Source organism: Peromyscus maniculatus, chromosome 8, assembly GCF_049852395.1.
Source record: "Peromyscus maniculatus bairdii isolate BWxNUB_F1_BW_parent chromosome 8, HU_Pman_BW_mat_3.1, whole genome shotgun sequence".
NCBI lineage: Eukaryota > Metazoa > Chordata > Mammalia > Rodentia > Cricetidae > Peromyscus > Peromyscus maniculatus.
The window spans coordinates 69776631-69803718 of NC_134859.1; the positions used below are offsets into that span (position 1 = coordinate 69776631).

The 27088-nt window shown below is 41.3% G+C and overlaps 2 protein-coding genes across 2 annotated transcripts in view; both read right to left on the reverse strand.

The window, feature by feature from the left end:
- Positions 1–24597, reverse strand: part of LOC143266960 (schlafen family member 1-like) — a 113326-nt gene extending 88729 nt beyond the window's left edge. Inside the window, exon 1 of the mRNA XM_076543016.1 lies at positions 24490–24597. The gene's annotated coding sequence lies outside the window, so the exon portion shown is untranslated. The remainder of the gene's footprint in view (positions 1–24489) is intronic.
- On the reverse strand, positions 18178–24629 carry LOC143266959 (schlafen family member 1-like). Its single transcript, XM_076543014.1, has 2 exons — positions 24490–24629; positions 18178–20020 (listed from the first exon to the last, which is right to left on the reverse strand). The coding sequence occupies exon 2, from the start codon at positions 19979–19981 to the stop codon at positions 18917–18919; it is 1065 nt and encodes a 354-aa protein (XP_076399129.1). The 5' UTR covers positions 19982–20020; positions 24490–24629; the 3' UTR covers positions 18178–18916.
- Positions 24630–27088: the final 2459 nt, after the last annotated feature.

Consider the following 27088-nt stretch of genomic DNA (forward strand, 5'->3'; position numbering starts at 1 on the left):
AAAGGCATGTGCCACCACACCATAGCCCAGCCTCTATGTTTAACCTAGTGGTTTATTCTGTTCTCTGATCTTCAGGCAAATTTTATTAGGGTACACAATATATCACCACAGCCATCCCAGTCGATATGGGCTTTGTCACCATCACTTTCATTATCTAGATATATGTGTATTAATCTCTAGTGCTCATGCTTTCTTCCCCCAGGTACCACAAGCCAGTGAGTCTGCAACTCTTGGAGAGATTTCACATTCCCTTAGAACAGTGGTTCTCAAGCTATGGTTCAGGACCCCTTTGGGGCTTCAGAAGACCCTTTCAAAGGAGTTGCCTAAGACCATCTGAAAACACAGATATTTACATTATAATTCATAGCAGTAGCAAAACTGCACTTATAGCAATGAATATAATTTTATGGATGGGGTCACCACAACATGAGGAACTGTATTAAAGTTTCACAGGGTTAGAAAGGTTGAGAACCACTGCATTAGAAGTTTATGTCTTTATACACATTATCCTGATAACGGGTAACAATCATCTTTAGTGTCAGTGTATCTCTGTTTCCCCTTCATGCCTCTGTTTAAAAAACTCAAGTTCACAGCAATTCTCCTGCCTCATGTTTTAGAGTGCTGGGATTCAAGCATGAGCCAGCATACAGTGCACAGCCTCAGCTTTCATTCACTAATTCTGGAAGAGAACTTCCTGAATCTTGTCAGGGCTGCATGGTCCTCAGCTTGTCCATTCTCTGGGTGCTTCTCACATCTGTGGTTAAGCATTAAGAGCTGGTTTTGTGGGTTGGAGAGATGGCTCAGCCGAGAGGAGGGCTGTGTCCTCTTCCAGAGTGCCTGGGTTCAATTCCCAGCACCCACATGGCAGCTCACTTCTGTCTGTAACTCCAGTTCCAGGTGACCTGACACCCTCACACAGACATATAAGCAGACAAAACACCAGTGCACATGAAATAAAACTAAGTAATTATTGAATTTTTATTTTAAAAAACCTAGTTTTATTGTTTTTTGTGTGCGTGTGTTTCTTTCTTTTCTTATTTATTTGTTTTTTTCCTCTCTTTCTTTTTTAAGGAAGGGTTTTTCTGCATAGCCCTGACTGTCCTAGAATTCATCACATAAATCAACCTGGCCTCAGACTCAAAGAGATCTGCCTCCCTGCCAAATGCTAGGATTAATGGCAAGAGGCAAAGAGATCATTTTTCATCCATAATAAAACTTACTGACACCCTCACACAGATATTCATGCAGGCAAAACGCCAATAAATATAAAATAAAACTAAATAAATCATTGAAATTTTTATTTAAAAAAAGAACTAGTTTTGTTGTTTGGTGGGTTTTTTGTTGTTCTTTCTTAATCTGTACAAAAAAATGATTTTGAGATACAATTAAAACAAATTTATCTGTGAAGAATTGGGCTTTTAAAGTAGAAAGATTTGAGGAGCACTGGGGCTCAGAAAGAACCCTAAGCCCTCACATATGTTCAGAAATCATTCTAACTGAGCCACACCCCAAGCCACTGGAGGGACTATTTACTAACTCTAAAGGAAGGCCTTAGTGTCACCAGTGGGGAGGAAGATTGAAAGAGAAAATATTCATAAAGAAAGTGAACACCTCTTCCATGAGTAGGTTCAGTGCCTGCATTTCCATCAGCCTCGTGACGACAACTGGAAGTGAGTAGCAAAAGCTCTCTGTTCAGTGCTCTGCACATGTGTGATGTCTATGGGACAGTTGGATGATCTTGCTGCAGCCTCTGACAGTAGGAGTCATGTGTTGCAGGGGAGAAGCCTGGAAACTGCTCTTTTACAAAGCAGCCCGAAGATTCTGACAGGTAGCTGAGGCTGGGAACCAACCTGCTTCTTGGCAGCTCTGACCCAGCTCCCATGATACGCCACACATTTGTCCTGCGTTACAAATAGGTTGTTAATCTGTTCTGGAGTACTTCTCTCCATCTCTAAAGATGGAAAACAAAAGGCATAAGAGAATGGAGAGCAGTGTGTCTGTGGGGGGAGCAGCAGGTCACTGTGACCAGTGGCAGAGACTCACAGTGACGCCACAGCATTAAGAGCGACACGGGTAACTGGAGGTCCAGAGGGAACTTCAGCTGGGCTCCAGATGCCGCTCTCAGGATCATGAGGCTACTAGAAAGCTTAAGTAGAAGGTCGAGGAGATGGACTGACTGATTCTCTGGGTGGCTCCAGCAGTTTTGTCCCCTCTTCTTAGCTTTGATTTGTTTCCTTTACCTTTCCTATTTCCATACTGAAAAACACTTCTTGAACAACTCAGAATTATTGGACATATAGGGTTAACCCCCACCCAATCTGGTGTGGTGGCTCCCTCCTTCAGTCTCAGCAGTCGGGGAGGCTAGGGTAAGGTGATTGTTACACATTGAAGGCCATTCTGGGTACATCGTGAGTTTAAGGTTAGCCTGACCTACATAGTGAGTCATTGTCTAAAAACATTTTAAAATCTCCCCTCCCAGCTCTGTGAAATGCCATTTCTGGACATTACAGGGTTGCTGTACTCATGAATTCACAGCAGCTGTGAGCATCTGCCCAAGACTTGCTCAAGATCAGGCCATTCAATACTCCAGTGTGGTTGGGGAGGGAGTCATGAGGCTCCATCTTAGAGAAGCTATTGGCAACTGATGGCCTCTGGAGAGGTGTTGTCTTCATTAGGGTTACTATTGTTGTGTTGAAACACCATGACCAAAGCAAATTAGGGAGGAAATTGCTTATTTGACTTACACTTGTACATTGTAATACATAATTGAAGGAATCTTGGACAGGAACTCAAACAGGGCAGGAACCTAGAGGCAGGAGCTGATGTGGTCATCAAGGAGTGCTGCTTACTGGCTTGCTCCCCATGGCTTGCTCAGGCTGCTTTCTTATAGAACCTACGACCACCAGCCCAGGGATGGTCCCACTCACAATGGGCTGGCCTTCCCTCATCAATCATGACTTAAGAATATGTGCTATATGATAACTTATAGCCTGATCTTATGGAGATATTTTCTAATTGAGGTTCCCCTTTCTCAGATGACTAGCTGGTGTCAGATTGACATGAAACTGTGGTGATATTTTGTCCCCTAATATATTATGTACCCTAATAAACTTATCTGGGGTCAGAGGACAGAACAGCCACTAGATAGCCATAGAGGCCAGAAAAATGGTGGTACACACACCTTTAGTCCTATCACTTGAGAGGCAGAGATCCATATCTCCTGGGTTCAAGGCTACCCTGGAAACAAAAAGGTATGGTAACACACACCTTTAATTTCAGGAAGTGATGGCAGAAAGCAGAAAAGTATATAAGGTATGAGGACCAGAAACTAGAAGCTTTTTATGTCTTTTAAGCTTTTAGGCTTTTAGCAGCATTTCAGCTGAGATCCACTCGGATGAGGACTCAGAGGCTTCCAGTTTGAGGAAACAGGATTGACTGAGAAGTTGGCAAGGTAAGGTTAGCTGTCGCTTGTTCTACTTTTCTGATCTTTCAGAATCCATCCCAATTTCTGCCTCCTTTTTTTTTTATTTAATAAGATCATTTATAAATTCATCTACATCTGGTACCCAACATTGTGGCACAAATTCACAAAAAAGCTGCTTGCCTGTGGCCTTTCAGTTCCAGGTAAGGCCCAAGCTGCACACGGCCAGTTGTGGTGGCACACACCAGTAGGATTTGCTGAAGGAGACAGAGGCAGGAGGATCCTGAGTTCAAGGCCACCCCGAGGGGCTTGCTGAGGAGATGCTGCAAGCTGGGGCTGGGCCAGGCCATAAATGGTAGCAGCGGGACCATGGAGGTGGCAGCTGCTGCTCCAAGGTGCCTGCTGTTTCTCACTGTGTTGGTGGCTGTGGTGATGCTGCTACTGGGGACTATGTGTTTACCGCTGCTTGTTCAGAGAGCAATTGCTAGGACCATCGTGTTACAAGAAAGGATTGTCAAAGGTTAGTTTGGAGAAGTTTGATGAGGCAAGTGGTAGGGAAAAGAAGTTGCTGTGAGGGAAGAACTTTCGTGCTTCCAAGAGGCAGACATTTATCAGACTGTGGTTGCTCCAAAACACAGAGTAGACACGCACAACACACAAATTCTGCTGGGAACCATGACAATGCCTAACAGTGACTTTGAAATCCCCAAAAAGGTGCTGGGACCGCACAATGATGATTCCACAGGGAGAGTAATAATACCACTAAGCTGACAAACATCACCCAAAGATCCACTTTGAACTACAAACTGCTCAGGACAGTTTTGAGATGGCTAGCTGAGATGATACACCCTCAGAGACTATTTGAGCAAGGACTTGAAATAAGCCCTACAACTTTGCCTTATGCAGAGGCTAGACAACAAATGATACAGCTACCCCTCCCAGGACTTGACAATTAACGCAACGTTTTTCTTTTCAAGTTTCCCTAAAGGTATTTTTGCCCCCAGAAAACAAGAAGTAATTTTACAAACATGACACCCACATTCCCAAGAGGTGGGGTAGGTGGGTTTTGGTCGTTTAATTAGTTTAGATATTGTCATTGTTTACAATGGTTGGTTACAAGTTATTAATTGTTAATGGTAAAAAAAAGATAAACAAAGAATATTAGATTCAGGGTTCTTGTTCAAAAAAAGAAAAAGAAAAAACAGGATATAGGTAAGTGGTAGATTATTGAACCTACTCTAAAAAAGAGATATAGAAGTAATAGAATAAATGGGTAGAGTATTGAATCTACTCTAAAAAAAAACAGGGAACATATAAAAAATGATAAAAGGTAGATTATTCAATGTACTCTGAAAAGAAAAAAAGAGAGAATATGGATATGATATGATAAAAAGGTAGATTATTGAATCTACTTTAAAAAGGAACAACTTGTTTTAAATATTTTACATTGGATTGGATTTTTGTATATTATATACAAATTTTGGACTCATCAAAATAGAATAAATAATAAATTTTTTTGTCTGAATCAGTCAAATATTAATGGACTGGCCATTGTTAATATATATAATGGAGTTTTTTGTCTGAATCTGTCAAATGTTAATGAACTAGACATTGTTAATGTAATTCTTGATGGTATATATTGTATATACTTATTGGATATAGTTTTTCTTATATTAGTTATGAGCTCCTTTTATTATTCTAGACAAAAAAAGGGGAATGTGGTGATATTATGTCCCCAGATATATTGTGCACCCTAATAAACATTTCTGGGATCAGAGAACAGAACACTCACTAGATAGCCATAGAGGCCAGAAAATGGTGGCACACATGCCTTTAATCCTATCACTTGGGAGGCAGAATACCATCAGAATCTCTGTGAGTTCAAGGCCACACCAGAAACAGCAAGGACCTGCTGTGCTTAGGCTGTGACCTGGGAAATGCTTTGTCTGCCATGTGGGAGACTGCAGAGTGGGAAAGGGCTGTGGAACATCACCCAAGTGAGAACCAGGTGGAATGTGCCTACGAATCCAACTTGGACAAAGTGTATCTGGATATGGAGACAAATAAAACAACTGTGGATTGTCTTGCTGGAGCTTGATAGAACAAGAATGGTTTTCCTTTATGGTTTTCTATTTTTTAATCTTCCTGTAGTGAGTTCCTACAACCTTTTTGATGACAATTGTGTTTTAGAATTTCTTAGTGTAGATAATGTATTTCTTGAATCTCTGCTAGGTAAGTCACTTGATTAAACAGTAGGTTTTAGAGAAAAGGTTTTAGTACCTATGAGGAATCAGTTTGGTTGATAAACATACTATAAGTATATTCCTTCTTCTCAACATAAATCAGGAAATTACTTGTGGGAGCCCCTAGAGGTTCTCTAGTGAAAGCTTACTCAGGGTCAGAGAATCTGAGCTTGCTTTACCCAGCAGGGCTGCATAATGAGATGATTTTGCCAGGGGCATGTTTATCAGGTGTTTGGAAGGATCTACACTTGGATATATGGTGTGTTTTGATCTTGCAAGGGGGTGGTCTTTTCCCTCTCCCCTTGGCACATTATAAAAAGCCCATTTGGGGTATTGACACAGGGCCCTTCCAAAGCTATCCTGTGTCTCTGTCTTTCTTATTGTCTCTTTCTATCTATCATTTCCTCATTCTTCTCTCCCCCACCTAAGAACCCTTCAAAGGTGTGAGCAGGTTGGGGCTGGACTCCAGCAGACTCCCACATATGGCACCTGAACCTGGAACTTAGGTAAAGAGGATAAAGAGAAGGAACACTGAGAGTTAAGTGAGCATACTCAGAATTAATTAAGTTGAGGCAGTGATATTCTACTTTTTGGGAATGAAATTGTAAATATAAACCAGAGTAGTTTAAGTTAGGCTGAAGCAAGTATCTCTCTCTGTCTCTGTTTCTCTCTTTCTCTCTCACACACTTTATATACCAAGTTAGGTTTAAAGTGGTAAAAAAAAAAGTTTTGGTGAAGGTTGAGAAATACAGGCTTTAGGGATAGGGATATGGTGAAGGTTTAACTTAGAGTAGACATTCCCGAGTGCCCAACCTGGGATGCAGAGAGCAGTGTCCAGGACTGAGCAGTCACTGGGGATTTATAAGTCCAAGAACAAGCACCGGCTTTAGAAGCCCCCACTGCAAGCAGCAGCCACCAAAGTAGCAGCAGCAAGAGCAGTGGCTATACCAAGCCAGACATTGGCAGCTGAGACCCATGGGGTATCCTCGAGGTGCAGGTGGCAGATGCCGAGAGCCAGCACAAGCAGTGAGATTCTGCATGCTTTCTGCTGTGAGGTGCTGTAGTGAGGAGAAAGCAATCAGAGTGCTTGTAAGAGCTGGACTGCCATGGCTTGAGGCTGTGCTCAACCTTAACAGGCAGAGCAGAGATGCAAAAGGCAGACAGTGGCAGTGCCTTGAAGAATGCAGCAGAGACTTTGGACCCCAGCAACCAGAGCAGGTCTGTCACCTGGAGCCAGAGTCCCTGCAGCCAGAGTCAATTGAGGGATGCCTGGGAGAGCTTAGGGTTGGGGGTCAGGGGAGCAGCAACTTGAGCCACGCAGTGCAAGGCATGAGAGAGCCCTCAGGACCTCAGGACACAGGGGTCCTGGGCAGACAGATGATGACAGGAGACGAAGTTGGACCAGCACTGAGTTTCCCAGGCCCTGAGGGGACCATGCTGGGACTCGGACCACACATTACCACTTCCTCATCCACCTTGGAGCTGAGCTGCTGTGGAGGGAGCCAAACGGACAGCTGAGACCCACGTGGGTACAGTGGGCAAACCCTACCCTTTGCCTCGGATTCATTACTAACATGGGTAAACCCAAAACTGAAAAGAAAACAATATTCTTGGTGCATGGGAATGATTTGCATTATGAGTTGGACAGTTATACAAAGACTTCAAGGCAGCTGATGAGCCAGGTCCTGATTTTGAGCATTAAATGGAACATTAAGACTGGTAACAACTGACTTCTTGAACTTTTCAGACTTAGGAAATGGGGTGGACAGGAGTTGCAGTGGGACATTTTTGATTTCACCTATGTACATTATTAGCTGAGTGGCTTATAAACTGTTTTGTGTACGCATATGCACATTATCAACTGTGATTACTCAAGAACTGTTTTGTTTAGAAATAGAGAAATTAGTTTTTTCTACCCAAGCTCAAGATGCAGCTTAAAAAATTATTTAAAAAAAGAGGGCAGTTAATATTCCTCAATCTCTTTAATTTTTTAAATAAATTTTTAATTTTTTTAAAATAAATATTCTTTGTCCTTTGAGTGGATTAATGTTAAATTGTGTTAATATGCCCTATGTTTTGTTAGCCAAAAGTGTAAATAGTTGTATTAAGAGATTGCTTTTGGTTGTTTGCTAAAGTTCATAAACTGTAAATAGTTATCTTGAGAGTTTGCTTTTGGGTGTAAGTTTCTGATAATTAGTTATGTATAGTAATATTCATGTTAGAATTGTGTTGATAACCTGTCAATGTTAATGGTGGTGCTAAGGTATCTTTAGTTTTGATAGGGTTGCATCAGGAGTTTACTGATTTATTCAATGCAGTCACATCAGCAGCTTATTGGTTTAAAGAAAAAAAAGGCTTGGTGCAGCTAAGACTGCTGTACTCATCTTAGACCCATTCAAAAAAGCCATTTCATCTTTATCATTCTCTACTCCTTTACTAGTTGGTATAGCAGCCATAAAGAGCAGGTATATTGCTGTGATTATTCCAACAACTTGCAAGTTCTTAGTGGAAACCTGATTCAGAGCTGCATAGAGTTAATTAAGCTCTGTACCCTCACTTAAGATTTATATTATTAAGAAGGGGAACATGTGGTCTAGTGAGACCTTACTCCGGATCACAGAATCTGAGCTTGCTTTACTCAGCAGGGCTGCATAATGGGATCATTTGGCCAGGGGTGTGGGTACCAGGTGTTTGGAAGGGTCTACACTTGTCTGTACGGTGTGCTTTGATCTTGCAAGGGGGAGGGCTTTTGCCTCTCCCCTTGAAATATATAAAAAGTTCTTTTGAATAAAGCACTGGGCAACAGGGTATTGACCCAGGGCCCTCCCGAAGCTATCCTGTTTCTTTGTCTTTCTTATTGTGTCTTTCTTTCTATCTATCATTTCCTCATTTCTCTCTCCTCCACTCAAGAACTCTTTGGCAGGCTGGAGCTGAACTCTGACAGAATCCTACAATTACTGTCAACATGGAGCTGTATATCACTTATTGTGCCGTCCAGGGAGGCAGAGAGATACACAGGCTGACACGGACTTTAGAGTTGGGCAGCCTTGGCTTTGGACCCTGGAGCTGGAATGTACTAGTCCATTTTTCCATAGGAATTTTGTCATTTTAAGTCAAAACTTTCTCAGTCAAAACTAGAGCTATTGGGGGCGCAAATCTATGGACAGTTTCTCACAAAGAAGATTGTTTATGGTGAACACATTGCTGAGGCTTTCATTTATTTCTCAATCTAGTTATTGAAAACATAGGTGGGAGGCTGGTGAAGCAGCAGTGAGATTGGGAGGAGAAGGCTACAGCTGCTGGGAACTTTGCAGACTCAGAGTTGCTGGTGCTGGCCTGGCCTCATTACAGGCTTTTCTGTTGCAAACCTGCCACACCAGTGTTGTTGGAAATTTCCCCACACTGGAATGCCAATATGTTAATGGTTGTTTTTGCTCTTTTCAGGGGCCAACCACCCTGCTCCCAAATGAATGACACATGGAGTCTTATTCTTACTTATAAATGTCCTGCCTTAGCTTGGATGATTTCTTGCCAGCCTTTTTAAACTTCAAATTAGCCCATCTACCTTTCAGTTCTGGGCTTTTACTTTTCTCTTACTTTTGTAAATCTTACTTCCACTCTCACTCTGTGGCTGGCAGGGTGGCGGCCCTAGTGTCCTCTTCTCCTTGTTCTCTTGCTCCTCCTCCACATTTCCTCTCATATTTCTCCTTCTATTTATTTTATCGGCCTGCAAGCCCAGTCTATCTTTTCTCCTGCCTTCCCTTTGGCTATTCAGCTCTTTATTGGATCATCAGATGTTTTAGACAGGTAAAGTTACACAGCTTCAAACTGTTAAGCAAATGCAAAATAAAAGAATGCAACATATCTTTCATCAGTAAACAAATGTTCCACAGCATGAACAAATGTAACACATCTTAAAAATATATTCTACACACAGCAAGGTTCTTTACTCTTCATAAACTCTTGGGCTGTATATAGTCTAATAATGTATCTGAAAGGGAAGAAGTGTAGATGTAACCAACCGTCTTATTAAAATAAGAAACACAGACCCAATGGAAAAGAGAAAGCTGAGAGGTCAGAGCTCAGAGCTAAAAATCTTACCTCCTGCAGTGCTTCTAGCTTCCCCGAAAGAGAGAGCTACTTCCTATGTCTGTCTTTAAATAGTCTTTCTGTTCTGCCTTCTCATTGGTTGTAAACCCAAACACATGACGGCCTGTAAGTACCTCCCTCCAGGTCTTAAAGGCTTATGTCTCAAATGCTGGCTGTATTCCTGAACACACAGAGATCTACCTAGCTCTTCTACCAAGTGCTGGGATTAAAGGCATGTGCCGCTGCTGCTGCTGCTGCTGCTGCTGCTGCTGCCGCCACCACGCTCTTGCTAAGGCTCTAATAGCTCTGACCCCTGGGCAACTTTATTTATTAACATACAATGAAAATCACATTTCAGTACAAATAAAATACCACCATATTTCCCCTTTTCTATTTTAATAAAAAGATAAAGGCAAAAGGTTGTAAAGAGCAAAAGAAAAACTATATACAAAAGTATAATACCTATATACAATATATACAAGTAACAAATACCTAAATGATGTCTAGTCCATTTGTATTTGACAAATCAGAGAAAATAATTCCCTTATCTATCCTATTTGGTATGTCCAAAGTATATCTAATTTACTTTCTATCCTAATTAATCTTCAACTATAACTAACTAAGCTTCACCTCCCTCAGAGACCCAAAAAGGAAATAATATTAGCTAACAAAAATAAAAACAGGAAGTGCATGCAAGCAACTTCCAAAAAATTTGTGAGTGGACAGAAACAACCAGCTGCCTGGACAGTCATCTGAGGTTTCTCCGGAGTGTTGGGGCATCATCTTCAGCCTATAGGCTTAGCGTATCTAGCAGACTCATTTGTGAAGTAGGATGTACACAAGGTCAAAGGTTCAACCTCACGTTGGGTGAGAGCAGTCCATGTACCAGAAACACCTGAATTCCACTAGTGTCATGTCATGATTCAGGATTTTAAATTCTGGAAATTGTTGACTGTTTTTAAATTCAGCTGTTCATTCTTCTTGGCTGTGTATATATGGCTTCATCTCAGCATCCCCTTCTTCTCCACATCCCTCTCTTAAATGCCAGTCTACTATTGAGAGGCGTGAGCTTTCAGCTGCTGTTCCATTGCACAACAGAAGCCATCGGCCAACTGCCTGTTCAGCTGCCTTCGAAAAAAGGGCACTGTAAATTTTCCAGATTGCAAAGGCCACTTCAGGGATGGTGCCATATTGTCCTGGCCTCAGAAGATGCCTTTTGATAAAGCCATAACTACACTTGTTTTGGCAACATTCAGTAGTCCTTTGTTTTGTGTCCTGTCTGTCTATTTTGTCCTGTTTATTCGAGGATACTTTGTTTTCCTGTGGCTAACTGTTTTCACAATGAAAGTTAACTCCATATGCAGTTTCTTCAATGCCCATATTTTCTCTGAAGTAGATTGGTACTGCCAGGAGCCGACATGTCTCAAAAAAGAAAAATTTCTAAGTTATTAAAACATTTTAAATGCCATATTCTGTAGATCTCTGAAGGGTTTGAAGATGACCTGTCTAAAATATATCTGCTCAATTTTTAAAACATGTCTAAAATGACTACAATTTCTATTGTAATGTCTAACTACTAACTTTCATTTCTTTATATCCTAATAGTTGGTAATAATGTAAAGTATTTAAAACTAGTAATTGTCTTTTTCTTTTCTTTTCTTTCTTTTTTTAAACAAGAACCTTAAATCTAATCTCCTTTGCTTAGCCTTTTTCCTAACCCTTGACAACAACTTGTAACCAAAGCCGCTAAACAATGAAAATTATCCCAGACCCAAAACCCATTAAAAGGACCAAAAAACCACCCGCCTCACACCACCTCTTTGGGAATGTGGGCGTCATATTCTTAAAGTTGCTTCCTGCTGGGTATGGGCAAAGTTATCTTTATCCTGAAAGAAAAATTTTAGGTTAATTGTCAAATTCTAGGAGAGGTAACTATATCCTTCATTATTATCCAGTCTGTATATAATGGCAAGGTTCAGGGTTTATCTCAAGTCCTTATTCAAGTAGTCTTTGAGACTGGATCATCTCAGCTAGTCATCTCAAAATTGCTCTGAGCACCTTGTAGTTCAAAGCTGATCTGTAGATGATGTTTGTCAGCTTAGTGATATTATTATTGTCCATGTGGAATTGTTGTTGTGGGGCCCCAACTTCTTCCTAGAGACTTCAGTTGATGTTAGGCCTGGCCGAGATTTCCTGCAGAAAAATGTTAAGAGACTCAAACACAAGCACATATATATGCAGCTAATTGAAGCCTTTTCTCTAGAATTAGTTAGTACTCTATATGACCATTCATATCTTTAAAAAGTTTAAAATGTATATATGTCTATATCTATATATATATTAATCTTGTAAATTTTGATATAAAATTTATACTTTAAGAAAAGTTTAAAGAATCAGAATAGAATCAAAGAGTTGAGATTAGTAATAGAATAGTCCCTTAATTAATTTGGCTTTTGTCCTGTCCCACAGCAGAAGATGGCTCTTTTATTCTGGCATGATACAGGGAGTTTGCATTTTCCTTTTAACAACATGCTTGAGTTTAAAGAAGGAGAGAGCCATTCTCCAACTCCAAAGTCAGCTTTAAATTTTAATTGAACTGGGACTATTAGAAGACCAATAGTGGTAAATCTTTAGAGAAAAGCAGAAACAAACATTTAGGAAGACATAAAATTTTTTAGATAATATATACCCATACGCCATTTCACTCTGTTTCCTAGGATAGATGATTTGTCCCTTTTCTTCAGTTGTCTCATTTGTCCAGTGTTCTTCAGATACCTTAACCTTCATTCTCCTAAAAGACAAAAACAAAAACCTTTCCCCAAGACTAATTTTTGGGACGTTCCTTTTTGGCAAGTTATTATCTGATTAAATGAAAAGGCATGTGTTACTGGTACAAGTTAGTTTAAATTGGATGTTCATGCTGGTTGATGAACTATCACCTCCTCTAACTAAGAGGTTTCTCTTGTTCAAATCGAACCTTTATCAATTTTGATGGTACCCACAGCTTACCTTCTCCTGTAGAAACAAAAGAAAAACCTCGTCCCCAATATAATACATACCCTGGTTTCCATTCTGAGGTCAGCACATCCTTAAAGTATATAGGCTGATTTAATTCTGTAGTTTTTTTCTATTATCCAATGTCTCTCTGCAGCTGCTGTTCCTTTCTCATTGTCATTGAGAAAATTCAAAATTAATAGAGCATTATGCAGTCTATTTCTGGGGGTTTTTGTTACCCCTTTCTGTTTATTTAGCATATCCTTTAGAGTTCTGTTTGATTTTTCTATAACTGCTTGACCTGTAGGATTATGTGGTATACCTGTAATATGCTTTATATTGTAATAAGCAAAAAATGGTTTCATTTTAACAGAGACATATGATGGAGCATTGTCAGTTTTCATTTGTGCAGGTATACCCATGATGGCCATAACTTATAGCAAATGAGTGATTACAGAATCAGCCTTTTCAGAACTCAAATCAGTTGTCCATTGAAATCCTGAATAAGTATCAATGGTGTGGTGTACATATTTCAATTTTCCAAATTCTGCAAAGTGAAACACGTCCATCTGCCAGATTTCATTCCTCTGAGTACCCTTTGTGTTACATCCTGCTGGTAATGGCATTTGATTATAGAAGGAACAAGTAGGACATTTCTTTACTATTTCTTTGGCTTGTTGCCAGGTTATGGAAAAATCCTTTTTTAAACCTTTACTATTGACATGATGTTTTTTATGAAATTCTGAGGACTCCAACACATTTCCTATCAATAATTTATCAATCTCATCATTGCCTTGTGCTAGAGGGCCTGGCAGACCAGTATGGGATGGAATGTGAGTTATATATAAAGGATAACTCCTTTTCCTGATTGTATCTTGTAATTGAATAAATAGTGAAGTTAATTCTGAAGCATCAGGGATAAATTCTGCATCTCAATATGTAATACCACTCTTTCAGCATACTGAGAGTCAGTTACTATGTTGAAAGATTCTGAAAAATCCATTAATACCAACAGAATAGCATACAATTCTGATTTTTCAACTGAATTATAAGGACTTTGAACCACTTTACTTAAATTTTCTGATTTGTAACCTGTCTTTCCTTCTTTGTTGGCATCTGTATAAAATGTACAAACTCCAGATATGGGTTTTTCCGTACAATTCAAGTCAAGATCCAATCAGCTCTCTTTATAAGATCAATTCTATTGCTTTTTGGATATTTGCTGTTAATTTCTCCCAAAAAATTACTGCAAGCTCTTTGCCAATGCTCAATTTCTGTCCATAATTTTTCAATGTTCTCCTTAGTTAAAGGTATGACAATTTCTGCTGGGTCTATTCCTGCTAATTGACGAAGTCTCAATTTTCCTTTCCAAATCAAGTCAGAGATTTTTTTCCCCATTAGTTTTTAATTTTTATTTGGTTTATTTGGTAAAATTATCCATTCCAATATAATATCTTCCCTCTGCATTAATATTCCAGTAGGAGAATGCCTAGAAGGTAAAATAACCAAAATGCAATCCAGCTTTGGATCAATACGATCCACATGCCCGTCACAAACTTTCTTTAATACCAAGGCCAATTCTTTCTCAGCTTCAGGTGATAATTCTCTTGGACTATTTAAGTCCTTGTCACCTTCTAAGGTTTTGAACAAATTAGTCAGTTCATCATTTTTTACCCCAACAATAGTTCGTAGATGAGAAATATCTCCAAATAATCTTTGAAAGTCATTAAGAGTCTGTAGTCTATCTCTCCTAATTTGCACCTTTTGGGGTCTAATTTTTTGTAGCTCTATTTTATATCCTAAATAATTAATAGAATCTCCTCTTTGTATCTTTTCAGGAGCAATTTGTAATCCCCAGAAAGGCAAATTTTTTTTTTTTACTTCTTCAAACATTCTTTCCAAATTACCTGCATTTGAGTCACCTAGTAAAATATCATCCATATAATGATAAATTATATATTTAGGAAATTTTTTACTTATCAATTCCAATGGCTGTTGTACAAAATATTGGCACAGATGTGGGCTATTCAACATTCCCTGTGGGAGGACCCTCCATTGAAATCTTTTAACCGGTTGAGAATTATTATAAGTAGGCACTGTGAAAGCAAATCTTTCTCTGTCTTTTTCTTATAAGGATATTGAAAAGAAACAGTCTTTTAATCGATAACTATGAGAGGCCATCCTTTTGGTAACAGAGTAGGCAAAGGAATTCCAGATTGTAGAGAGCCCATTGGCTGAATTACTTTGTTAATTGCTCTAAGGTCTGTTACTATTCTCCATTTACCAGATTTCTTTTTTAATAACAAATACAGGAGAATTCCAAGGGCTGGTTGATTCTTCAATATGATGAGCATTTAACTGTTCTTCTACCAGCTCTTCTAAAGCCTGGAGTTTCTCTGTTGTTAAAGGCTATTGCTGAACCCATACAGGCTTGTCTGTTAACCATTTTAAAAGTAGAGCTGTTGGTGTCTTTGAAAGATCATCAGTTGTTGTGCCCTGTTCTTGTATAATATGGATGGCTGGTGACCACTCAAAATAATGCCTTCTAATATTTCTCTCAGAAACATGTGATAGTTTATGATTTGTTTCTGAGATTGGAGGGATGTTAATTTGAATATTCCACTGTTGCAACAAGTCTCGACCCCTCAGGTTCATAGCTATGTTAGCCACATATGGTTTTAATTTTCCTCTCTGTCCTTCTGGACCTATACATTCCAGCCATCTTGCACTCTGTTTCACCTGAGATAATGTCCCAATGTCTTAATTCCTAGTTGAACGTTTATCTCCTGAAGGGGCCGAGTTGGATGCCAAAATTCTGGTGCAATTATGGTAACGTCCGCGCCTCTGTCTACCAGACCAGACAACAAAACACCATTTATTTTTATCGTTAATTTTGGTCTTTGTTCATTAATAGAAGTTTGCCAAAAAATTTTCTTTATGTTTTCTCCTGAATTTGCTATTCTCTCTGTTTCATCATCCTGACCAGCATGATTTATTCCAATAGGCATTTGGTTATTTAATCGCTCTGAGCAGGGGTTTCCTCTAAGGCTGCAGGAAAGGTTTGAACTGGATTTGCTATGGGGGCCTGCATGAGGCCCCTCCAGGAGTTTCCCGAAAACTGAGGCAAAGGATTACCCTGTCTGTCCTTTGTTGATCTACATTCATTCGTCCAGTGTTTAACCTTACCACACCTTCTGCATACTCCAAAAGGAAGGGGCATTCTGTTGCCATTGTTCCTTAAAGAAACATTGTTTCTAGGAATGACCTGTTTACAGTCCCTTTTTAAATGTCCTTGCTTTCCACATCCAAAACATCTAACACTCCTCAAACCTTTTGAAATTGCTTATCCTACCCACATATCATCATGCTCATGAGCCTCAACATTAATTGTGTCTCTAATCCAATCTTCCAAAGGTGCAGATCTTGCCTTTAATGGCCTGATTATTCTTTTGCATGCTGCATTCGCATTCTCAAAGGCCAAAGATTTAATTATTAATCTTACTAGCTTCTGAATCCGAGACCATTCTCTTACTGCTGAAGCCAGTCTTTGTAAAAAATCTGTGAAAGATTCTTTTGGGCCTTGCATAACCTTTGTAAATTACTCAGGTTTTTTTCCTGGTTTCTCAACTCTGTCCCATGCATTCAAGGCTGCCGTTCGACATAAAATTAGGGTTTGGACATCATATAAACATTGTGTTTGTACTGAAGCATATTGGCCTTCTCCAATAAGCTGATCCTGGCAAGCTTGTATTCCTTTATCCCTTCATTGTTTTTTTATGTTTTTAGCTTCATCCATAAACCAAGTTAAAAATTGCAGCCTCTGGCTGGGTTCAAGAACAGCTTGTGCCAGCTCCTGCCAGTCCTATGGTACAATCCTATTATATGTTGACCAAGAGTTTAACATTTGCTTTACATGTGGGGAATGCATGCCATAAGATACTATTGCCTCCTTAAACCTTTTTAAATCCAACATTTCAATTGGAGCCCAAATATTTTGTGTAGTCATTTGATCAGGCAACAGCTGTACGGTTACAGGATAAATTAAGGGTGACTGTGTGAAAACAGGCTTTCTTTCTGCAACCTTATGATCCAAACTTGAAACAACTTCACTGTTAATTTCTTCTGTCTGAATTTTTACAGGCTTAACAAGTTTTTCTAAAGCTGTCATCCTGGCACTTAAATTGACTATCTTTTTAAATTGTAAAATGATGATAAACATAATGATAAACTGCATAATTCCAATAATACTAATCTTCTCATATAGTTGTTCCATTGTCAGACTGCCTAAAATTTCAAACAAAACCCATTCTTCCAATGTACACATAAAACCGATTTTTTTTTTTCCGAGACAGGGTTTCTCTTGTGTAGCTTTGCGCCTTTCCTGGAACTCACTTGGTAGCCCAGGCTGGCCTCGAACTCACAGAGATCCGCCTGCCTCTGCCTCCCGAGTGCTGGGATTAAAGGCGTGCGCCACCACTGCCCGGCCAAAACCCATTTTTTTTAAATGTGCAAAATATTTCTCTTTTAAATAGTTTCCTTTAAAATATCTGATATGTTGTGTCTTACCAAATCTGTGTAGAACAGTAGAAATCCAAGGAAATTTCAAAACAGCCACCTAGTGTCCTAGGTGTGAATCCAGAAAGAGAGAGAGAAAGAGAGAGAGAGAGAGAGAGAGAGAGAGAGAGAGAGAGAGAGAGAGAGAGAGAGTAAAGTGTAGCCGGCTAAAGCTTAAATCCAGCCAAGTGTTCCCTCTTGAGCCGAGTCAAGCCTGGGCTCTGGCTTCCTTAAGCTCCCACCACGTTTGTTGGCTTTACAGGCAGGGGCCATGTTCAGCAGGGCAGGACTGAGTTGTTTGTAGCACTAGCTTTAAGCAAGCAGCTCATGGTTAGTCCGGCCTGAGGCCAAGAAGACCTGGGCCGGGGCTAGGGAGCCGGCTGCTTGGGCTAGGGAGCCGGCCCCAAGCGGTTTTTAATGGATTCTCGTCACGTTGGGTGCCAGATGTAGATGTAACCAACCGTCTTATTAAAATAAGAAACACAGACCCAATGGAAAAGAGAAAGCTGAGAGGTCAGAGCTCAGAGCTAAAATCTTACCTCCTGCAGTGCTCCTAGCTTCCCCGAAAGAGAGAACTATTTCCTGTGTCTGTCTTTAAATAGTCTTTCTGTTCTGCCTTCTCATTGGTTGTAAACCCAAACACATGACTGCCTGTAAGTACCTCCCTCCAGGTCTTAAAGGCGTATGTCTCCAATGCTGGCTGTATCCTTGAACACACAGAGATCTACCTAGCTCTTCTACCAAGTGCTGGGATTAAAGGCGTGTGCCGCCACCACCGCCACCACCGCCTCTGCCGCCGCCGCCGCCGCCGCCGCCGCCGCCGCCGCCGCCGCCGCCACCACCACCACCACCACCACCACGCTCTTGCTATGGCTCTAATAGCTCTGACACCAGGGCAACTTTATTTATTAACATACAAAGAAAATCACATTTCAGTACAAATAAAATACCACCATAAAGAAGGTTTAGTGAGAGAAGTCAGTGGAAAGGGGTGGAGAGTGAAACAGCGAACAACTGAGGGAAGGGTTGCTGAAAGAAATGCCTACAGCCTGAAGAGAAGCTCAAGCTGGAGATGTTGGAGTTTTCTCTGCACAAACAGAGGTAGATGAGGGAATCACCAGTTGAAAGGAATATCTGCCCCAGGTGGGTGGCAGAAGCAGTTGAGACTCCAGGGCTCCATTGTGGCTCACTGAGTAAAGTCAGGACTGAGGAACTTGCCCCAAATCTGTTGCTGGAGGGCTTCACAGCAGTCCCACAATCCACTTATAAAATAATCACAGACACTTATATCACTTATAAACTGTATGGCCATGGCAGGCTTCTTGCTAACTGTTCTTTTATCTTAAATTAACCCATTTTTATAAATCTATACCTTGCCATGTGGCTGGTGGCTTACCAGCTTCTTTACATGCTGCTTCTCCTGGCGGTGGCTGCAGTGTCTCTCCCTCAGCCTTCCGCTTCCCAGAATTCTCTTCTCTCCTTGTCCCACCTACTTCCTGCCTGGCAACCTACTTCCTGCCTGGTCACTGGCCATCAGTATTTTATTTATATAGAGCAATATCCACAGCACAAATCCCAAAGAGAAACTCTTCCAACTTCCCTATCCAAATGTATTCTAATTGCTAATTTCCCTTCCTGTTCCTGGCATGCTTTCCATCAGGACCTTGACCCATTCCTCTGTGGTAAACCTCTTCACACAGCTGTCTTCAACATGCCAGGAATCGGGCTCTGCAGCGAACACAGCACAGCAGAATCTCTCCACTCTGAGTGCACAGACATAGGAACACTCATCTTCTGATTTGCTGACTGGGATAAATTTGCATATGTACTTTATCTCCTGCTTCTCCTCACAGAAGTGAGTGACAGGAAGCTGTTGGATGCACCTTTCTATTTCACACTTTAGCTCCCTAAGTTTGTTCTCATCTGCTTTAAAACCAGTAATTTGCTTTGTTTTTTCATCCAAACCAGTGAACAAATATCCTCCATCAGTGTTGGCAAATGCAGAAACAGTTAGAGGGAGAACCTCTTTAACTCGTTGTACCAACTTACTTGTTTCAAATGATTTATATTCAACGTTTTTGGATTCACTAAAGGAGAATTCTGTCATTGTTGTGAGTTCTGTCTGGTCAAAAAGAGCAGCAGCCTGCTCTTGCACATGGAGTTCTTCTTGCATGTTCTCACCAGGCCTTTCATCCAGCAACCTTGGGTTTATTGGAGATCTTACTCTAGGGTTGTCTATGTCTTTGAAGAATTGCAGAGCAGTACGCAAGTCCATTTTAACACAGGAGGCCCCCTTTCTCATGTACAAATTGGTGGCAATGGTGATAGGGTGTAAATCAGAGATAATCAGACTCCTTGATTCCACATGGATGATAAGAGAGCATCCTTCCTGCTTGAATTCTAGGCAGTTCTGAACAAGTGGAAGAATAGCCATAAAAGAAGTATCCAAATCTTCTCCTATTCCATGTAGGTCGATGTCATAGCCTTCATTTTCAATATGAGCCTTGACCTTGCCCCCTCTAGAATTCAGCAGAGCACACACAGCCCTTAAAATGTTTGTATTCTGTTGCATCTTACGCCTATTCTCCATTTTCTTCCTACTTTCTTTCCCAAGAGTGACTTCTCCTACATTTAGAACCAGTTTAGCAGAGGTACTTTCTGGATCAACAGTGATGTTCATTTGTTCAGCAGCCCTTCCTTTGCAAGCTGACTTTCTTTCCTGTAAGACAGACATAGATTAGAGTAAGGTGGAAGGGGATAGAGCAAATTCCAAACTGAGGAGCAAACAGCAAAATTGTCCCCTGGAGGTGTTCCATGGGACTGGTTATTAAGCAGGTGGGGGAAATGGTTATTTGGAGATAGATATTTATGCCATGATAAAATATATCAGTAGTGAATTCTCAGGTATTTTGCGATACTTCATTATGATCTTAAGATTAGTTAGTTATAGTTGAGGATTAGTTAGTTATAGTTGAAGATTAGTTAGGATAGAAAGTGAATCAGGTACATTTTGGACTTACCTAAATAGGATAGATAATGGAATTATTTTCTCTGAATTTGTCAAATACAAATGGACTAGACATTGTTTAGGTGTTTATTGTTTGCATATATGGTATATAGTTATTGTACTTTTGTATATAGTTTTTCTTATATTGTAAATTTTTCCTTTTTTCTGTTTAGTAAAATAGAAAAGGGGAAATATGGTGATATTTTATTTGTACTGAAATGTGTTTTTATTCGTATGTTAATAAATAAAGTTGCCTGGGGGTCAGAGCTAAGAGCAAGCCATGGTAGAATTCTGGCAGTGGTAGCACATGCCTTTAGTCCTGATCACATGACAGGTAGATCTCTGTGTGTTCAAGGATACCACCAGCATGGAGAAACAGGTCTTTATTTTTTTTATTTTTTTTTTTTTTTTGGTTTTTCGAGACAGGGTTTCTCTGTGTAGCTTTGCGCCTTTCCTGGAGCTCACTTGGTAGCCCAGGCTGGCCTCGAACTCACAGAGATCCGCCTGGCTCTGCCTCCCAAGTGCTGGGATTAAAGGCGTGCGCCACCAACGCCCGGCGGAGAAACAGGTCTTTAATCTCAATACCAACCATAGAAGATCTGGAGGTCTGTATAGACAGGCAGTGACAAGGAGGTCATGTGGTTAGGTTTACAACCAATGAGAAGGCAGAACAGAAAGTCTATATAAAGACAGATACACAGGAAGTAGCACACTTGCTGAGGAGGACAGCAGCGGCAGTGGAGGGTAAGCTTCTTAGCTCTTAGCTATTGCTCTGACCTCTTGGGCTTTCATCTCTGCATTGGCTCTGTGTTTTTATTTAACAAGATGGTTACATCAACAATGATCCTTCTTTATTTTTTACCTCAGTGATTTATTTCCTTCATAATATTCAATATGGTGTAACTTGAATTCTGTGCCTTTTCTTTCAATAAACTGCAAGGTCAATTTACCTATGTTTTGGGGGATTTTTATCAAGCAAATTTTTGTTACAAAACCACTTATGCTTTTTTTTTAAAGTAATTTCTGATGTTAGTTCATCAGTTATCTGCTTCCATGGAGAGTCTCTTAGCAAAATTGCCCCTAGGTATCTAGGCACATAGAATAATAGAGCAGGTGAATTATCTTCCTTCTTTTTGGGAGTAAATTTGATTTGTAAACTTTGGCCATTGATTTTGAAGAGCATTGACTGAGTTGTGGTCCTCTCTTCCTATTAGACACCCACATATTTCCAGTGAGGTGGGGTTTTTATGGTTACAACAGAATCACTATGCTCCAATGCTTCTTTCCTTTCAAAAGTCATGTTGTAATTCCTCACTCCTATGGTAATGAGGCCTCTGGGAGGTTAGTAGGTCATGAAGGTAGAGTCATCTAAATGGACCCAGCGTTCTGATAAAAGGTGCTCCAGACAGCTAAGCTCACCCTAGACCACATCATGTCACAGTGAGACACTGGCAATCTTCAAAGAAAAGACGATTGTCACTAGATCCTGAGCATGATGGCATCTTCATTTTGCACATCTACCCTCTACACTGCAAGAAAATAAGGTCTATTATTCATAACCCACCAAGCTTGTGTCACTTTGTTATATCAGGCTGAACAACATAAGGTGGCCAGCCTCAGTCTCTGTGCATCTCACCCACTGGTGTTTTCCTTTGAAGACCCATCAGGATCAATTTTCCTGCAGACTGAGACCTAAAATGATTTGGCATTTGTCAACTAGTTTTTGTTGTTGCTGTTGGCTTAAGACCTTATTTATTTTTATTTTATGCATATGGGTGTTTTGGCAACATGCCTCTCTGTTACTATGCATGTGGTGTTCACAGAGGCTGGAAGACAGCATCAGACCTTCTGGGACTGGATGTTAGCCTGCAGGTGGGTACTGGGAACAGATCTCTAGTCCTCTTCAAGAGCAGCCAATGCTCTTAACCACCAAGCCATCTTTCTAGCCTGAGATCTCCCAGTTTTGAATATGGCTTTTTCTTGATTGGGCATACATGTAATTACCATCAACTTCTGACTTTTAGTTCAGTGGAGTTCTGTTTTTTTTAATGTTTCTGTGGGAGAAAGAGAATGCAGGAGTGCTCTCCTTTCTTCCAGCCTAGTGTGGGCTCTAACTCCTAAGCAATCCTCCTGCTTCAGTCTCCTAAATAACTGTGGTCAGAGTAATGTCCTATTACTCTGTTACTGTAGCACTCAAGTTAATTTATGGGTATTTGTTTTAAAATTTGCATCTATGAGGTTTGAGGTTCTTCCATTTATGATTATGGGTGGATAATTGTGTAGAGTGTAACAGTATCAAAAAATGATTCCAGAGGATGAGTGAGGGCCTGGGGTGTGGGGACCTCAGTGAAAGGACATTTGCCTGATGTGTACTGTGCCCTGGGTTAAACCTCAACCTATACAGAAAGTCAAATATTAAATGGATTCAACATTTTATGGACATGAACTCATCGTGGTTTCGCATCCTACCAGAAATTGAAGGAGAAAATTTAGATTCTTGCTTTTCCATGGGATCACATATTATTCACAAGCAGTTTTGTATCATTATCATTAACTGTTAAAAAAAAAAAACTTTAACAGGCTGCATTATCCTATATGTGGCATTAACGTGTTAAAGAGTCCCCTGTTACTGTAACTATACTAGTACTATGGCTCAGTGTGACTGAGTCTTGGGGATGCTATTCACATCGATTTTCACTAAGCCCCAGCGTTCCCTCATGGAGTCCCTAGTCCTATACACAATATGGTTCCGGCGTCTATAAAGATCTGCTGGAATGGTACATGCCTGTCATCTCAGCTTGCAAAGCTGAGTTTGAAGACAGCTTGGGCTATATTTTAGAAAGATTCTGTCTGTTTGCAGGGTAGGCACTGGGGTGGGGGGATAGGAAGGAAGGCGATACAGACACCAAACAAAAACAAAACTGAAAGTCTACTAAGCCACGGGAAAAACAGTTTCATTTCTGCTCAGTTAGAAGATGCAGCCTACCCTGTTATGTGCATTGCTGAGAAATATCTGTTCCTCATTTCCTCCTAACCCCTCCCATTCAGCATCCCCTCATTCAGATCCTGTCCTAACCGAGAACACCTGGTTCACCCCCAATATGGTTAGGGAAGAGGAACCACATCTCACCACAAAGTGCTAAAGGAAGATGCTCCTGTCCATGTCACATTTGGGACTCAAGGGAATTATAGTGGAATCATCTTATAGAGAGTCTGTGAGCTAGCCTGGGACCTGGGCTATCTCATTTCAACACCTGTGGCTATAATACATTTCAATGATTTAAAAACTCTCCCTGGGGTATCTATCTGGAAAACAGTCCTTAACTACTAAGCTGAATCTGGAGCCCACCAATTCTGGTCCCTAAATGAAACTCACTAATCTCCCATAAGCCTTGAGTCTGATTTAAACACTAGTTGTTTCCTTTAAAATTCATTAGAGTGTTCACTGGAGAAAATTCTCTCAGAGCTGAACTCAGAGCCTTGACTGTCGTCATCTTTAGCAGGAAATGGGTGGCATTCAGACAGATGTCCCTAGTTCCCCAAGCAGTGCAGGTTGGCAGGAAGGCACAGAACGGAGGGCACAGGAGAGGAAGGAGCCGCCTCTTGGGAAACAAGTCATCCTGGAGCATTTCCTGCTGGGGTGACACTTTGCCTCTCACTTGGGAAGGCAAGGCTCTCATTCTAGAGAAAAACCCTCCAGGACTCTCATGGCCTTAGATCTTTTTAGTGCTGGGATGGCAAATTTCCCCTAACTACCCACAAAGTTAGGCCCAAGAAGATGGAGCACCCTCAGAGGGGCTTAGAGACCTGTAGAAGCCTGGCCTGTGCATCAACTCTTCCCCCTGCTTCACTGGACCCTACTGGACCCTCTCAGAACCTAGGCTCCCTCTATCAGGGATCCGTAAGTACCCCAACCGAAGCAGACCAAGGATTTTGCTCTCATCCCATGCTCCCAAAGCTTGCAAGCCCTCAGCAGCTGTGAAGGAGGCTGTGAAGGGGCCAAGGAACCAAAGTTCCCAGAAAGGAGACAAAGCTACAAGGATCTTCTTTATGGCTCTGGGGTGCACTGGAAGTCCCCCACCTCATCCCAGAGCCAGCAGAGTGAATTCTGGTTGGGCATGGGAAACAAGGACTGAAGATGTTGAGATGGAGGGGGCTGCCATGGAGTGTGGCTCACTTACCTAAAAGATGCTCCAACAAAGCTCACTCGGCTCCTTGAAGTCTACAGTGACTTGGCTGTGCTGTAGACTCCTGCTGACCTAACAGGAAACTTCAAGCCTGGGACAGACTCCCACAGCAGAGACTTGGTGGCTGTCACCAGATTTCTTCAGCAACTGGGTTGGAGAATGCGAAGCTAGAGTGCTGTGGTTGCTCTAAATTTCCTTTTTTGGTGTGGACCAATTCCTCCACTCTCAGTGCTGGTTTCAGTTTTGGAGAAGCCGTGTTTGATTGGTCAGTGTCAATCCAGGAAGTTTGGTAACTCTCTGTAAGCTCTTTGATCCCTTTCTGTGACTGTCATTTGACCTGTCAGAATTGAAGAACTGGGCTCCTTGACTTGGTAACTCAGCCTTCACAACTTCACCCAAATCCCCAGGGTAAAGCTACTGTTTCTACCCTCAGACAGAGCAGGAGACACTAGGACATCAAGAACACCTGTCTCAGCCTTGCAGGGAAGGCGCATGGAGATGGAGGGCTGAGCCAGGGGAGGCAGAGGTAGAAGCTGGCTAATAGGGTGCAAGCTGCATCTTCTAGCTCTTTGGGAAGATGGGTTTCTGTGGGAGGATCCAAGGGCTACCCTAGGCAAACAAGATGCATCTACCTCTTTTTCTTTGTGCCCTCTCTTATGATAATTATGGTCATGCAAGTTTCTCTGACTCACAACATTTAAGATCCACAAACTAGGTGTGAGGAGGAAGGTGAGGCTGTAGGGTTGAGAAGAGAGGTGAGATGTAAGAAATCAGAGTGAGAAGGGAGGAAGAGGCTAAGGTGAGAGGAGGGGGAAGGCCAGGGGGCGGGAGAGAGGGTCCTCAGAATCCCCAGATGTGGTGCCTCTCCCCCATCAAGCTCAGGCAGGTCAAAGAGCCTGTGGGTGACTGGAGCACACTTGCTCAAGACATCCCAGTTGAGAGCTGATGGATCAGAAGAAACAAGGCTTTTGCATTCTGTCCCGTGCCCCTCCCCACACCTCAACCCCTGTAAGTAGAATAAATGTTAACTTCCTGCAGCCGGCTTTGGATCATTTCTTACATCCCTGTAGTTACTGCAAGAATGCTGCATGCATTCTGTTGTCTTCTGGCCTTTCCATCACTGGTGTGCTCCTGAGCTGCTGGATCCTCAGAAATGGTACCCAAGGCCTTGAACCAAGGCTTGATCTATCAACACAAAGTTGTGTCCAGGTGCCCATGTGCACCTGATGGACAGGCTTTCCAACACTTGACATTTTCTCAATTTCTCATTTTCCTGAGTCATTGAAATTTCATTTGCATCTCACATGTTGCTAAATATTTATTGTTATATATATCATATATCTGTAATATGTGTATACTCATACATACAATAGGGAATGTCAGTCAGATGTAAAGAGAAATGTAATTATGTCATTTGCAGGAAGAAAAACAGAAAGAACTAGAAAAAAATTCATCATGGTGAATACAGTAAGTCAGACCCGGAACTGCAAATACTGTTTATTTTCTCAACTATGCGGAACTTCACTTTATGTTGACTGAGGACAGTGTCTGAGGTGGGAGGATGGGAAACAAGAGAAGTTGGAGTAGGCCAAAGAAGGACCAATGTTACATGTTTTCTCTCATTTGCAGAATCCAGTTCTATATACACTCACATATGTGGACACCACAGGGGGACTGTGGGACTAGCAAGGTGAGCATGAAGAGAGAAGAGGAAGGAGGGAGGATAATGCGGAGATGAATGGGAGTGAAGTACAATGACGTGTATGTGTGAAGATATAATGAGGTACACTATGTTGTATGTTGGCTACAAAATAATTTAAACACAAATGAATGTGGCTATGCCAGTTCCTCCAGATCTGTCTATTCAACAGGAGGAGGCAAGTCTCACAGCTCCAAAAGATCACTTTGTTACCTTAGAAAACATATGGCAGAGCAGACAACAGCCCCATCCTGAAGACCAGTGAATCTTGACTGGAAAGCATTGGGGGTGATTGTCAACTGCACATTGTCAGTAAGGATGGTGGCTCTTGTGCCACATTAGGCAAGCTGGGTGCCTGCAGCACCATGTGGTCATCTCTGCCAGAACAACCAGCTCCAAAGTCAGCATCTAATCATGCATGGATTAGGATCTGAAACACTACCTCATGAGATCCAAGAGATCTGAGAATCCAGGGCCAGCCAGGAGAATCCTAGGAGACTCCCAAGGAACATTACCATGGAGACTATTCCTTAATAATGCACCATTTATTAGAGGGTGATACAGGTCTGAAGGTTAGAAGAAAAACCAAGTGACCTCATAGAATTTTACCAGAATGCAATCCTGGATGTTATGCAGAACTTGGCTGGCATACAGGAGATGATCACACACTGATCTTAAGCATGACTTGAAACTTCGAGGAGACCATGGAGACAAGCCAACTCCATGCCTCCAGATGGAACAGCAGCAAAAGGTGGCTCTGGAAGGGCCGAGGAATGGCACTGCCCAGAATATTCCACATTCTTTTGGCTTTCCCATCATTCCTCTTGCCTCTGTACCCTTGGTAGCTACTGCATAGTACCACTCATGAAGACTCACAACAGGATGCTCAACATT

Bases quoted from the DNA above. Each gene is read 5' to 3' on its own strand.
- LOC143266959 (XM_076543014.1), bottom strand. From the start codon at position 19,981: ATGAACATCACTGTTGATCCAGAAAGTACCTCTGCTAAACTGGTTCTA.